This window comes from Ctenocephalides felis, unplaced genomic scaffold (genome assembly GCF_003426905.1).
Source record: "Ctenocephalides felis isolate EL2017-DRISC unplaced genomic scaffold, ASM342690v1 CF-g0.4_SCAFFOLD_03573, whole genome shotgun sequence".
Classification (NCBI taxonomy): domain Eukaryota; kingdom Metazoa; phylum Arthropoda; class Insecta; order Siphonaptera; family Pulicidae; genus Ctenocephalides; species Ctenocephalides felis.
Window position 1 is genome coordinate 14,225,665 of NW_020539727.1, and position 15,084 is coordinate 14,240,748.

The 15,084-nt window shown below is 30.0% G+C and overlaps 4 protein-coding genes across 4 annotated transcripts in view; 1 reads left to right on the top strand and 3 right to left on the bottom strand.

Annotated features, from left to right (window-relative positions):
- LOC113389582 (coiled-coil domain-containing protein 102A-like) overlaps positions 1-7,818 on the top strand; it is a 9,466-nt gene extending 1,648 nt beyond the window's left edge. Inside the window, exons 2-6 of the mRNA XM_026626601.1 lie at positions 2,903-3,116; positions 3,192-3,416; positions 6,265-6,408; positions 6,482-6,612; positions 7,685-7,818. Of these exons, the coding sequence (XP_026482386.1) occupies positions 2,903-3,116; positions 3,192-3,416; positions 6,265-6,408; positions 6,482-6,612; positions 7,685-7,763 (793 nt within the window). The 3' untranslated portion in view covers positions 7,764-7,818. The remainder of the gene's footprint in view (positions 1-2,902; positions 3,117-3,191; positions 3,417-6,264; positions 6,409-6,481; positions 6,613-7,684) is intronic.
- Positions 7,819-8,997: 1,179 nt separating this feature from the next.
- LOC113389360 (zinc finger protein 436-like) lies at positions 8,998-9,777 on the bottom strand. Its single transcript, XM_026626412.1, has one exon. It carries the CDS (start codon positions 9,774-9,776, stop codon positions 9,144-9,146), a length of 633 nt encoding a protein of 210 aa, XP_026482197.1. The 5' UTR covers position 9,777; the 3' UTR covers positions 8,998-9,143.
- A 411-nt stretch (positions 9,778-10,188) lies between these two features.
- LOC113389583 (zinc finger protein 525-like) lies at positions 10,189-11,196 on the bottom strand. Its single transcript, XM_026626603.1, has one exon. The coding sequence runs from the start codon at positions 11,194-11,196 to the stop codon at positions 10,189-10,191; it is 1,008 nt and encodes a 335-aa protein (XP_026482388.1).
- A 2,523-nt stretch (positions 11,197-13,719) lies between these two features.
- On the bottom strand, positions 13,720-14,106 carry LOC113389584 (protein krueppel-like). The gene has a single exon (XM_026626604.1). The coding sequence runs from the start codon at positions 14,104-14,106 to the stop codon at positions 13,720-13,722; it is 387 nt and encodes a 128-aa protein (XP_026482389.1).
- Positions 14,107-15,084: the final 978 nt, after the last annotated feature.

Here is a 15,084-nt window from a genome sequence, read left to right on the forward strand (position 1 = left end):
TTGTAATATAAAATATAATTGACATAGGGTAGGGCGGGGCACAAAGGTCCAATTTGACTTTCAATTCTGTGAGTACATTTGTTACAAAGATAACAGTGTATATTACATTGATCTGCTATTGGTTACAAATATTCATCAGGAGAGCCGGAATAACAATTTATTTAATTAATCTCTTGTAAAATTGCTTTTTTTAAAACTTTACTACTTTATTGCATACACTTTTGCCAAAGTAAAGGTTCAGCCGGTCCTTTTATCCCATCATGTGCTGCTTATCTTCTGATAGCAAAGTCATAAGAATAAAGGTGATGGCTGGTTATGATTTTATTACATTTATGATGGCTGGTTATGATTTTTGATACATTTTTTGGCCTCTGCTATCAAATATTTATGTTAAAAAAAATCTAATTTTATTTGTTCACGAGATATCCGAAGTGCACCATTAATAATTGGTCTACCCTACCCATAAACATACAAATGTGATTTTTTAATGTAAGTAATCAGTAATTTTTATTCATCTCTTTACATAATTTTATTGTAAAATGTCCCTGGTGCTATTGTGCACAAAATACATAGCAATTGCTTTCGTAGACTTGGCCACATCATGTAAAATAATGTCGGTCATTATAATTGGACATAATATTTTTGCAAAAATGAGTCATTATAAGCGACATGTCAATGTAAGCGATGTCAATATATCGGACTAGACAGCTGTTTTTTTCAAAGAATTTTATATGGAAACCAAGCTTCCTAGTGCGATTACGTCATTATAAGCGGTTGTCAATATATCCAGCGTCATACCAATCGGATTCTACTGTATATATAAAATTCTTCTGTAATGATGTATGAGAGGATATTACTCCTAAACGATTATTCGGATTTTGATAAATCTTTTTGAAGTTTGTTAAGGAAATTTTTTATGATTTTATGGTTATAAAGATATAGTAAGATTGTAAAAATAAATGGAAAAAATTACACAAAAACGCTTATCAGTGTTTGAAATTGAAAATATTTGAGGTGTTGTTTGGCATTGAAAACGAATGAAAACTATCATCTGCCAAAAATTTCAATTTACTCATAACTTTAGAATATGTATATAATTCATGATTATGAATAAGAAATTACCTTTAAAATAGTATATTACAAGTTTCGATAAAATCAAATTAAAAGAGTTTTAATCCAATTAATGCGGGGTGTTGACAGAGTACAATTGTTTTCACTTCTGAACTTAAGATTAAGATTAGCCTATTTCCAAAATATCATGCAAATCACAGGTCACGCCCTTTTTTCTTCTCCATTTACTGCACTAATTTTGTTGATCGTAGATTGAATAGAGCACACGTGAACAGGATTTGACAAATTAATTCACTTAAAATATGAGCTTAAGTAATAATGTATATTGAATTTTTAATGAGAAAAATGTAATTTAGATATTATTGCTGAAAACATTATGGGCAACATTATTGAAGCAATTATTTTGAGTCAAAAAATACAAGGTGATATTGTACCTTTACCGCGTATACTATATATTAATTCTTTCTGAATTTGTTTAATAGACGGCATTTTGAAAAATTAGTCGATTACTTAAATGATTATTATGAAATAGAAATTTTCGGTGGGAAGGTGAAAATTTAGGGTTGTATGTTTTTTTTTAATTAATAATTATAACTAGTGGTGTATGGCATCGTGCCTTAAGGCAAATTGCTGGAACTTTTCGTACCGTAATAAAATATTCGAGAAATTTTAAACGTTTTCAAATATATTATTACAAATACTGTAACTTTTATTATTTTTGTTATCTTGTTATATCTGAGCAAATCGAATGTAAATCATAAATCAATTCAATTTATCTCCAGAACATTAACAATCGTCATTTAATTTCGAATTAAATTCAAAAAAAAAAAATAGTTGCCTAATTTACACAAAATTGAAAAAGTGCTCCTGTATAGCACAGTCTAAACGCATTTGCAAATAATTCTGTGCGACATTTTCACTTATACACAAAATTTGAAAAGTGCCCCAGTACATAAACAGTCTAAACGCACTTGAGTAAACATTTGTACCAGAGTGGCGCTTAGACTGTGCTTAGCCTGGGTAATTTTTTGAATTTTCAATCCAAAATTACAAAAATATTTTATAGAAAATAAAAAAGATGTAATAATTTTTTATCCTCAAAAGCAATTGTTTTGTCAATACAAGCAGAAAGTTTTTTAGATCAGTCAAATCGGACGCTTAGTTCACTCAAAAACTGCCATTTTTTGCACATTTAGCTCTGTATCTTCGAAATGGCGGGACCTGTTTTTGCCAAAAACTAATCACCTCTTTTCCCAATCATTATAAATTGAATGTTTTTTAGATCATTCAAATCCGATACTCCGTTCTCTCAAAAACTCGATTTGTATTTTCTGCACTCGTTGCTCCGTATCTCCGTAACGCCTGGACCTGCCTTCGCCAAAAACTAATCAGCATATCTATCTATCAATAGGGATCGAATTGTTTTTAAACCATTCAAATCGGTTGATCCGTGCGCCCGAAAACGTGGACGAAAAAATGCGGACATACAAAACGCACACACACACACACATCCGTTTTTTCTGAGGTATGCCAAATGTTCAGAAACCTTCAAAACGTCGAGAAATGCAAAAATTTTCATTTTAGATTTTCGGCCCATTACTATAACTACCCTACAGGAAGTAGGGTAAAAAATCCGGAAATTGGCGAAAAAATAAAAAAAACTTAAGGGTTATGTAAGAATTATTGGTCGATTAGTCCAAATTTTAAAACTTCTGCATTTTAAAATTATCCTAATCCAACATCGATGTCGCAATCTATTTTGTCGATATGTTCTCTTAAGAATAATCACACTATATAAGTTTTTCACAAAACTTATCATTTATTTTTTTAGAGAGAAATTCACATTACAAGAAACGATAGCTACATTGACCCAAGAAGTTTCAGAATTGAGATCCCAATGTGAACATCTCACCAGTGATAAAATGAGTTTGGAAAGAGATTCTGTCGGTTTCAAAGAACAATTAAGAATACTAAAAGCAGCTTTAACAGACGAAACTTCCATAAAAGAGGCACTGACTAGAAGACAATTACATTTAAGAAACGAAGTAAGCATAAAATATTAAGTTACATCTATAAAATTAATTCAATTTATTTTATTTTAAATGACTATTATTTTACAGTTGGATAGGATACATTCGGAGCATGATATAGAATGGTGGAGGCGAGAACGTTGTGAAACTCAAAAAAATGCTTTGGAACGAGAAAATGGCTCGTTGAGGGCTGAATTGGAGGAACTGCAAAGCGTTTTAGCCATTAGGGATCATGGTGGAGCGAAATATAAAAATCTGCAAGCCAAGGATCAGGAAATATTGGATTTGAGGAAGGAATTGGCGCAGAAAACAAAGGTTAGAATCTCAAATATATATATTTATATATATATACTAGCTGGCCCGGCAAACGTTGTTTTGCTAAGTAAGGTATTTTCTAAACAATTTCTAGAGTATCAAAAAAATTAATATTTTAATTTAATTCTATAAGGATGTATTGTTTGAATGTCATACAATAAGGTATTATAAAATCAGTAAACCCCATTAGTTTGTCTATATTTTGACAATACAATCAAACTGGAACTTTTATACACTTTCTATAGAAAACATGGCATAATCCAAACTATATTTCAAAATATTTTTTTTTATTAATTTGTTGATGATTATACTTATTGCTGATATATAGAATATAATCACCTCAAATACTCTATTTAAATACGTATAAACAAATATACATAAATACCTAAGTATATAAATGATTTACATTCCCATTTCCAAGAAATGAATTTCTCCATCGTCCATCTGGCATCTCTTGCTATTATTAAGAATTAAGTCATTTCCCACTTCGTAATAATTTTCCGTGGTGATTTAAAAAATTATATTATTCACGTAATAATTTTCCAAAAGTGGTGATTAAAAAATGCATATTAATTAATATATGTGTATCAAAACAGAAACACCGAATGACAGTTGACAATTGAAAATAAATCTAATGGATAAAATCATTGATAGAATCATAGATTGAATAAACTAAATGGATAGTTTATAAATAATTAATTTTGAATTAGAATGAAAAACTCGATAAAAAGTATCACATATGTTTTTCCTGGCTCTAAACTACCTCCCTGCCAAATTTTCATCTAAATCGGTTCAGCTTATCTATCTTAAGCGATCCTCTTTTATATATAGATATATATATATATATATATATATATATATATTAGATGACCCGACAGACGTTGTCCTGTACCCATGTCTACAATTCAAAAGTTCCAATTTTTTGGAATAACCTATGCTGATATTTACCAACAATTAAATTTCAAATTCAAATAAAAAAACGATTTTGCTTTTTCATATCTATCAATATGTTCCTAGGACACATTATAAAACACCGGTTTATTAAGATTTTAATTGATTTAATTTTGTTCATGGCATGATTCTTGTTAAAATGTATATTCTTGGAGATATTTGCAAACAACAATGAAAAGCGCCAAAAAGAAGCGAATTTTCAATAGCCAGTAACTTGAAAAGTATTTGCTTTTTTTAAAAACCTTATAAAACATTTTTCATCCGCCCTGGGAAGTGGCAAAAGAATCTAAATTATTTTTTCTTTTGAACTTGAGAGTAAGATGAAAAATTTATATAAATATATATAAATTTATATAAATATATAAAAAATATATAAATGTAAATTTGTATAAAATTTTATACAAATTGGAGCACAGTGAAAAAAATCAAACCCAAAACCCTCCATTGGCTTCAGTAAGTATTTCGTATCCAATGCGAAACACATGAATTTTTGACACAATGAAACTTCTAAATAATTTTTGGAATAAGTAAATATTTTGTAATAAATAATAATCTGTCAAATTGAAATATATAATTCACTGACACTCCACAACCGTCAGTCGCATGCGCAGACTGTACTTCTGCCAAACCTATAATGTATCATATACTATTTTAATTTTTGGCACCTTCCAGCTTCTTTTCGGCAATAATAATGTAGTCATTACATTTTTCTTATTCATAATAATAAATTATATATTATTATATGTTAATATTGTTCTATAATTAGCCTATAAGTGAATTGAAATGTTTGGCATATAACAGCCTTCATTTGTTTTTAATGTCAAACAATGTCTCAAATATTTCAATGTCAAACAATGATAAGCGGTTTTTTATAATTTTTTACATTTATTTCTACAACCTAACTATATTCCTATAATTCGAAAAATCTTTAAAAATTTTCTTAACAAACTTCAGAAAGATTTATCAAAATCCGAATAATTGTTTAGGAGGATTATTCTTTCATACATCATTACAGAAGAATTTTATATATATATATATATATATATATATTATATATATATATATATATTCATATATATATATATATATATATATATATCCATATATATACAGTTAACCCTCGCATAACACGTTACTTCTCTAACACGGTTTAAGAATTGAAACCACTCCCTTATAAGACGGTACTTTTAAAGCACGGGTTCGCTCTAACACGGTTTGAGAATTGAGCAAAACCTCTAACAAAATAAAAAATGTAGTAAAGTGTATGAAAATCAAACTTTATTTAATCTAAAATTAGTAAAATCGCCGTACAATAGCTCAATGAATGTGATGAAATTAATGCAAAAGATAACTAATTTCATACTTATGATGAGAAAAAATTTTGGGCTTAAAACAGTTAGTCAATTATAATTAACTGACTATAGTCTTCAACAAAGATCCTTTAAATAAAATGAGCATGGAATTTTACTGAAGATAACTTTGCATGTGGTAAATATATAAATATCTTTTCGCTAAAAGCTAGTAAAAGCAAATATATTTTTTTCGCAAAAAATAATGCATGGATCTGGAGGTAGTACAGAAAACTGTTCAGAGGATGAGAATATCTTGCAAAAAAAGGATCGCTTTGGATATCAGTTAATTATGTTAAAAAAATCATATAATTTATGTAATGTATATCACTTCTTTAAAAAACCAATAAATATAACAATATTTAGTAAAAAATCATGATATTTAGCATCTTTGAATTGTTGGAACAAAAGCCCTCTTTCTGTACTAGTCCCGTACAACACGCTAGTTTTTTGGAACGTAACTACCGCGTTTTGCGGGGGTTACCTGTATATATATATATATATATATATATATATATATATATATATATCTCTTTCTATTATTTCAGGAATTAGCTGACCTCAAACATATGCATGGAAAATTGAAAAATTGCTACCACGACACACTGACTTCTGTTTCTCAAGCTCAAAGTCGGTCAGACCAGTATGAAAATGAAATTAAAAAATTGAGAGGAAGGATAGATGAACTAAAGGTAATATCATATAAAAAAATTACTATTAATTTCAGTAAGTTTTTTTAACTTTTTTTTTCATTTTTATTTTTAGCAAGAACTATACAATGCTGAACGAGAAGTAGAAAGCGCCACAAATAATATTAGGAGACTTCACAGAACAAATGAAGAACTGCAGGCGCAAATTGGAGTTTTTCAGACTCAGATGGATCAATTGCACAACAGGTAAATATTTATATATATATATTATATATATATATATATATATATATACTAGATGACCCGACAGACGTCCTGTACCCGCGTCTACAATTCAAAAGTTCCAAATTTTTTTTACATCCTATCCTATACATTTTAATATCCCATTTGATATTCTGCCTTTGTGATTCATTTATGGTCTTAGCATAAGTTGTATAAGAAATTCAGAAAAAAATAATACAGTATCTGCCGTAAAACAACAATATTACACTTGATTTTACCACACAACATAATTGCTTCAATAATTTAGTCTATAATTTTCATAATCTCGTGCGATATGTTAGTTGCTCTTTTATTTTCTTAATTTTATAAACATTATTGTTTATGTTTAAATCTTATGTGAATCAATTTGTAAAATCTAATTCACATGTGCACTATTCAATCTAAGATCAACTTCCTAAATATTCCACATCCAATGCCAAATAAATGATTTTTTGTTACTTGAAACAAAATTCTAAATCATTTTTTTAATAAGTAGAAATATTTTTTTGTAATGGTAAATAATTTAGTAAAGTAAACCAAAATACGACATGCATAATAAAAAAATAATGCTTACGTAATTTTAGACTTGTTGCGTTATTTATTAAACTGAACTATATAATTTCATCTGCCAAATATATACTGTTGACTGTATCTCATATTATTTTAATTTCTGGTACATCTCAACTGCTTTTCGGCAATAATAATGCAGGCATTACATTTTTCTCAATTATTATATTCTAATATTATTTAAGCTCATAAGTTTCAGCTTAATTCCAATATCAAGTGAATTGACATTCCTAGCAAATATTTTCAATGTCAAACAATGATAAGTGGTTTTTTCTAATTTTTGCCATTTATTTCTACAATATTACTATAGTTTCAGCGTTTATTAAATCTTAAAAATTTCCTTTGACAAATTCTAAAAAGAATTATCAAAACCCGAATAACCGTTTAGGAGAAGTACCAAATCATACACCTGTATAGAAGAATTTTATATATAAGATATATGGATTTATTTATATGTTTATTTAATGTGAATACTAAATTTTTGTTCTAGATTGCAAAGCTGTGATTCCCCAAGTTTGTTGTCAATAAGAGGACCTCCGGAAGAGGCATCTGAAAGTGAAACTGATTAAAAGGTTCCATCATAATCGGTAGAGACGTGTTTAAATAGGAAACAAAATACTCTGGTGAATTACTTACATTATTTGGTATGTGCAAAAACATATATTTTATGACTATCTTTAATTTAATTTTATATAGGTATGAATAATTTTTATATATGTGATATAATTTTTAAATCTAAGTTATTTTTAACTATATATATATATATATATATATATATATATATATATATATATATATATATATTTGTATGAATGATACCTCAAAGACTTTTATGAAATATTTTTAATCGGTCTGAAACGTACATCTTAGAATAAAGGTGATTTAGGTACCAATTCTGCCTCATAACAGACCAATGATATGGCAAGGCCATGTTACCATACATTATGCTACTGAATCCTACTGAATACTGTCAAAATCATGTCTTTGCTGTGCATTCAGACGTTTTAGACATAAACTGCAACGTCACCCGTATGTTATGAACCTGAGTCAGAAAGACCCCGTTATCTAACATCGTTTCTTGACATTTGTGAGGTTTCTAGGTTAGGTTTTCTACCTGACAACCTGAGGAAAACGCCTGACTGCACAATAACGACATGGCTTTTGTCAATATTTAGTATGGAAAGTTTTTTATAACATAGCCTTGCCATAACATTGGTCTGTTCAGAGTCGGTTCCTTAATTTTAGAAGTATGAAAATTATGATTGATCGCCCTAAATATCTGGAACTCACAATAAGAATTTCAGATTTATTCTTACTATCTTCTCTATCACCATGCAAAGTTTCATATAAATCCCAGATGACTAATTTGACCTTTTTCTCTGTTACGCTTAAATATAAAACTATAGTATTATAATTATCAAATCTAAATTAAAATCAAGTTTTGTAATTTGTATTATTTTCTACAATTAATACTCTGATCAGATTTGATAATGTAAATGTGTACGTCCATTTAAGAAAATGTATTATATATAAATAAATATAAATAAATAATTTAAAATTAAACTAGGTAGTAAAATAAGTTGCAGGTTTAATTTTCAGATAATTTATTAAAAAGCTAAATATACAATTTTTATTAAAAGTGTCCTTAGGCAAATTAAAGATAATTAAATTATAAGCAATTTAATGCAACAACAATTTATTTTAAATTCAGCTTAAGAAATATGTTTATTTCACATTAATTTTCATCGCTTTTCTGACTATGATGTGTCTCTTTAAATCCTTCGATTGTATTGTATTCATGACTGCGAGGAGTCATGAACCATCATGTGTTTTTTCAGACTATATGTTCTTTGAAATTTCTTCTTGCATATGCTGCATTCATAGGGGCGTTCACCACTGTAAATGAGCATGTGACTTTTCAGATTATTTAATTGTGTGAATTTCTTATTTCATATGTTGCATTCGTATGGGCGTACACCGCTGTGCATTAACATGTGTTGTTTCAGGTGACTTGCTCGTTTGAATCGTTTCTTGCATACATTGCATTCGTGAGGACGTTCACCACTGTGAATGACAATGTGATTTTTCAAACTGCCCAATTGAGTGAATGTTTTATTGCATATGTTGCATTCGTGAGGACGTTCACCACTGTGAACAAGCATGTGTTGTTTCAGATGAACTTCTAGTTGGAATCGTTTCTCGCATACATTGCATTCGTGAGGACGTTCACCACTGTGAATGACCATGTGTTTTTTCAGACTACCTTTTCCTGTAAATGTCTTATTGCATATGTTGCATTCATGGGGGCGCTCACCACTGTGAACAAGCATGTGACTTTTCAGATAATCTAAATGCGTGAATGCCTTATTGCAAATATTACATTCATATGGGCGTACACCACTGTGTATCAGCATGTGTTTTTTCAGATGACTTGCTCGTTGGAATTGTTTCTTGCATACATTGCATTCGTGAGTACGTTCACCACTGTGAACGAGCATGTGTTGTTTCAGATTGCTTGAGTCTGTGAATTTCTTATTGCATGTGTTGCATTCATGGGGACGCTCACCACTGTGAACGAGCATGTGACGTTTCAGATTATTTAATTGTGTGAATGTGTTATTGCATATGTTGCATTCGTGAGAACGTTCACCACCGTGAATGAGCATGTGACTTTTCAAACTACGCAATTGTGTGAATGTGTTATTGCATTATTACATTCATACGGACGTGCACCACTGTGTATCAGCATGTGTTGTTTCAGATAACTTACTACTTGGAATTGTTTCTTGCATACATTGCATTCGTGAGGACGTTCACCTGTGAATGAGCATGTGACTTTTCAGATTGCTTAAGATTGCGAATTTCTTATTGCATATGTTGCATTCATGGGGACGCTCACCACTGTGAACAAGCAAATGTGACTTTTCAGATGACCTAATTGTGTGAATGTGTTATTGCAAATATTACATTCATATGGGCGTACACCACTGTGTATCAGCATGTGTGTTTTTCAGATGACTTGCCGTTGGAATGTTTCTTGCATACATTGCATTCGTGAGTACGTTCACCACTGTGAATGAGCATGTGACTTTTCAAACTGCCCAATTGTTTGAATGTTTTATTGCAAATATTACATTCATATGGATGTACATCCCTGTGCGTCAACATGTGTTGTTTCAGATGACTTCCTAGTTGGAATCGTTTCTTGCATGCATTGCATTCGTGAGGACGTTCACCACTGTGAATGAGCATGTGTCTCTTCAGATGAGATAAATGTTTGAATGTCTTATTGCATATGTTGCATTCATTGGGACGCTCACTACTGTGAACAAGCATGTGACTTTTCAGATGACCTAATTGTGTGAATGTGTTATTGCATATATTACATTCATATTGGCGTACACCACTGTGTATCAGCATGTGTTTTTTCAGATAATCTACTAGTTGGAATTGTTTCTTGCATACATTGCATTCGTGGGGACGTTCACCACTGTGAATGACCATGTGTCTCTTTAGATGACCTAATTGTGTGAATGTCTTATTGCATATCTCACATTCATAAAGATGCTCTCTCCTGCGTTTATTATTAAATGTCTTATTGCCTATTTCAAATTTGAAAGATCTTTTACCCGGATGTTTATTCATGTGTGTTTGCAACTTTTTAGATTGTTTGAAAATCTTATGACAGACTTCACATTTGAAGGGACCTTCTTCGCTGTGATTGATCATATGCTTTGTTAAATGATGTGATTCTGTAAATGATTGATTACAAATGTCACATTCATAAGACTCCTGTTTGACTTCATCTTCAATTGTCACCTCGGAATTCATAAATCTTTCTAAACACGTATCATCATTTTCAGAAAACGATTCAGATTTAACAATAGCATCGATGGCATCAAATTTGTCCTCATTTTCGCATTTAACATCTTCTACTGGATATTCGGGTGGCTCAATTTTGATTGGCTTTTCAGTCATAGACATAATCATTTCTTCTGACATTTTGAAATATTTTCAACGCCAACAGCTAGTAAATATTTACGAAAATAAATGTGTCCTATACAATAATAATTATAAACTAAATTAATCAGTAAATGATTTCAACTACCTTCATCGTTTGACATTTCAAGCATAGAGCATGTTTATTGAAAGATGAGACATTTTTCCAAACGCTTTGATATTTAACAAATGGCGCGTCTTTTGAAATTCACCATGGTTCTTTACGTGTCTCTTTAAATGTTTTTTGTTAATTAAGCTTCAAATAATTAAATTATTTAAAATGTACGACTTATCTTAAAAGTATCTCTAGACGAGGTAAAGATAAACAAATTATCTACATTCCAGTCTTATATTATAATGACCTACAAAATTTTTCATAATATTAAACCTCTCATAAACTTTGTTGAAGCGATTTCCTGTACAACCTGTGCATTTTTCTAGATTATGCTTAATATATCTGAAAATCTAAAAATTATCTTAAAAGTCTTTTCAGATGAGATAAAGATAAATAAATTATCTCTAACTTTTTCTTATTTCTTATTATTTAATTTATCTTATTTCTATAATTACCTAGAAATCCTTTTTATATTTTTAACCTCTTTTTCTTGAGCCATTTTCATCAACATGTAGATACATTTTTTATATTATGCATAATACATCATACATTACTAATTACAGACCGATATCATTATTATCAAACTTTGCTAAGGTATTTGAAAAAATTATTTATAGAGAACTAATTCCTTCTGCTAGAACTTTAATTTCTATTAATCAACATGGTTTCATGCCTGCCCGTTCTACGATAACAAATTTAATTTGTATTAAACAATATATAGCTGAGAATCTTGACATCAATGGACAAGTTGACGTTATTTACACTGATTGAAAGAATTTTTTGAAAGATTAGAAAAGCAAACTTAGTTTTTGGAGAATTTTGAATCTATTTTTTTGAAAATCTTGAAAACATTTGAATAATTTGAATATTGAAAAAATTGGCTTCTTCAAAAGTTACGAAATTATCTAAATAATTTGAACATTTTTGAAAATACTGATTTTTTTTGAAACTTGAAATATTTTTTGCCTCAAAGTAAATTGCTGGAACTTTCCGTACAGTAATTCAAACTATTTCGGAAGCTCAGAAAAGAAAAATTAGTTTTTCTGGATCTCCAAAACGGCTAAACATGCCTTTACAAAAATTTAATCAATTTATCATTACGCCAATACAAGTGAATCATTCAAATCGGATGCCCCATTCTCTCAAAAACTTTTTTTTTCATTTTTTGCACTTTTTGCTCCGTATCTCTAAAATTGGTGAACCTGCCTTTCCCAAAAACTAAGTGGCATCGTGCTTTACGGCAAGTTGCACTTCTAGAAATTAGTAAATAAACGACTTAATCAATACGAATCGACATTTAATCAATTTTAAAATTATTTTCAAATTTTGATGAATTTTTTATAAGCTTTTTTCTTCACTTCTCATTAGATGAGAAGTGAAGAAGAAAGCTTTCTTCTTCACTTAGATTTGATAATGATAATGTAAATGTCCATTTGAGAAAATGTATTATATATAAATAATTTAAAATTAAACTAGGTAGTAAAATAAGTATAATAAGTTGCAGGTTTAATTTTCAAATAATTTATTAAAAAGCTAAATATACAGTTTTTATTAAAAGTGTCCTTAGGCAAATTAAAGATAATTAAATTATGAGCAATTTAATGCAACAAAAATTTATTTTGAATTCAATTTAACAAATATGTTTTTTTTACATTAATTTTCATCACTATGAACTGCCATGTGACTCTTCAAATCATTCGATTGAGCAAATCCCTTATTGCATATATCACATTTCTAAGGAGCCTTGCGGTCATGAACCATCATGTGTTTTTTCAGACTACCTTTTCCGATATGTCTTATTGCATATGCTGCATTCATAGGGGCGCTCACCACTGTGAATGAGCATGTGACTTTTCAGATTGCTTGAGTTTGTGAATTTCTTATTGCATATGTTGCATTCATGGGGACGCTCACCACTGTGAACGAGCATGTGACGTTTCAGATTATTTAATTGTGTGAATGTGTTATTGCATATATTACATTCATATGGGCGTACATCACTGTGTATCAACATGTGTTGTTTCAGATGACTTACTAGTGGAATTGTTTCTTGCAACATTGCATTTGTGGGGGCGTTCACCACTGTGAATGAGCATGTGTCTCTTCAGTTGACCTAATTCTGTGAATGTCTTTTGCATATACTGCATTCATGGACCGAATTCCACTGTGAGTGAGCAGTGTTTTTTCAGATTACCTGATTGTGTGAATGTCTTCTTGCATATGTTGCATTCATGTGGGCGCTCACCACTGAGAAGTAAGCATGTGATTTTGAGACTACTTGAATGTGTAATGTCTTCTTGCATGTGCTGCATTCATGGGAGCGCTCACCACTGTGAACGAGCAGGTGGCTTTTCAGATTACTTAATACGGTGAATGTCTTCTTGCATATGTTGCATTCATGAGGTCGCTCACTACTGTGAACGAGCATGTGTCTTTTCAGATTGACCTAATTCTATGAATGTTTTATTGCACATACTGCAATCATAGGGGCGAACACCACTGTGAATAAGCAAGTGATTTTTCAGATTACCCTTATTTGTAAACGTTTTATTGCATACATTGCACTCATGCGAGCGTACTTCCCGGTGTGTCACCATGTGTTTCTTCAGATGACCTAATTCTGTGAATTCCTTATTGCATTTCTTGCATTCATGGAGACGCTCTCCACTGCCTTTATTATTAAATGTCTTATCATTTATTTCACATTCATAAGTGTCACATTCATAAGACTCCTGTTTGACTTCTTCTTCAATTATCACCTCGGAATTCATAAATCTTTCTGAAACACGTTTCATCATTTTCAGAAAACGATTCAGATTTAACAATAGCATCGATGGCATCAAACTTCCTCAATTTCACATTTAATGTCCCCTGCTGAATATTCGGGTGGCTCAATTTTAATTGCCTGTTCATTCGTAGACATAATCATTTCTTCTGACATTTTCAAATATTTTCACTGCGAACAGCTAGTGAATATTTACGAAAATAGTTGTGTCCTATACCATAATAATTATAAACTAGATTAGTCAATAAATGATTTCCACCATAAGAAAACAAGTATAATAAAGTGCTTTTAACTTCCTTCATCATTTGACATTTCAAGCATAGCGCATGTTTATAGATAGATGAGACATTTATCCAAACGCTTTGATATTTAACAAATGGGCGCGTTTTTCAAATTCATTATGGTTCTCTATGCGACACAACTATCAATGAATGTTTTAATAATTAAGCTACAAAAAATTAAATTATATACAGTTTTATCTGATATTACAATTGCTACAAAATTATTTATTATATTGTTAAAACGCTCTTGATTTCTCGACGCAATTTCCTGAACAACATGTGCTTTTTTCTACATTATGCTTAATGTCTCTAAAAATCTAGAATTTATCTTGAAAATATCTTTAGACAAGTCAAAGATAATAAAAATTATCTACAATTTTGTCTATTATAATTACCTACAAATACTTTTTATATTTTTAAATCACTTATGAATTTCTTGCATTATTTCATTAACAATGTGTGTGTACATTTTGCTCAAAGCCAAATTGGACCTTTGTGTCTCGTTCTGCTCTACATATATACTTTTTATTAAATTTTCTTTAATTCATCGAATGTTACTTAAAACTTTTCAAAAAGAAGGTCAAAGAAGAAATACTTAATTCATTTTCTATCTCTTCTCGCAAAAATTTGAAAATTTTTCATAAGCTCAGTAGTATTATTTACAATTATACACAAAATCCAGAATCCAAAAGAATCTGAAAAATTTGAAA

Excerpts from the sequence above, each read along its gene's own strand:
- LOC113389584 (XM_026626604.1), bottom strand. The coding sequence starts at position 14,106 with ATGATGAAACGTGTTTCAGAAAGATTTATGAATTCCGAGGTGATAATT.
- LOC113389583 (XM_026626603.1), bottom strand. The coding sequence starts at position 11,196 with ATGTCAGAAGAAATGATTATGTCTATGACTGAAAAGCCAATCAAAATT.
- LOC113389360 (XM_026626412.1), bottom strand. The coding sequence starts at position 9,776 with ATGCTCGTTCACAGTGGTGAGCGTCCCCATGAATGCAACACATGCAAT.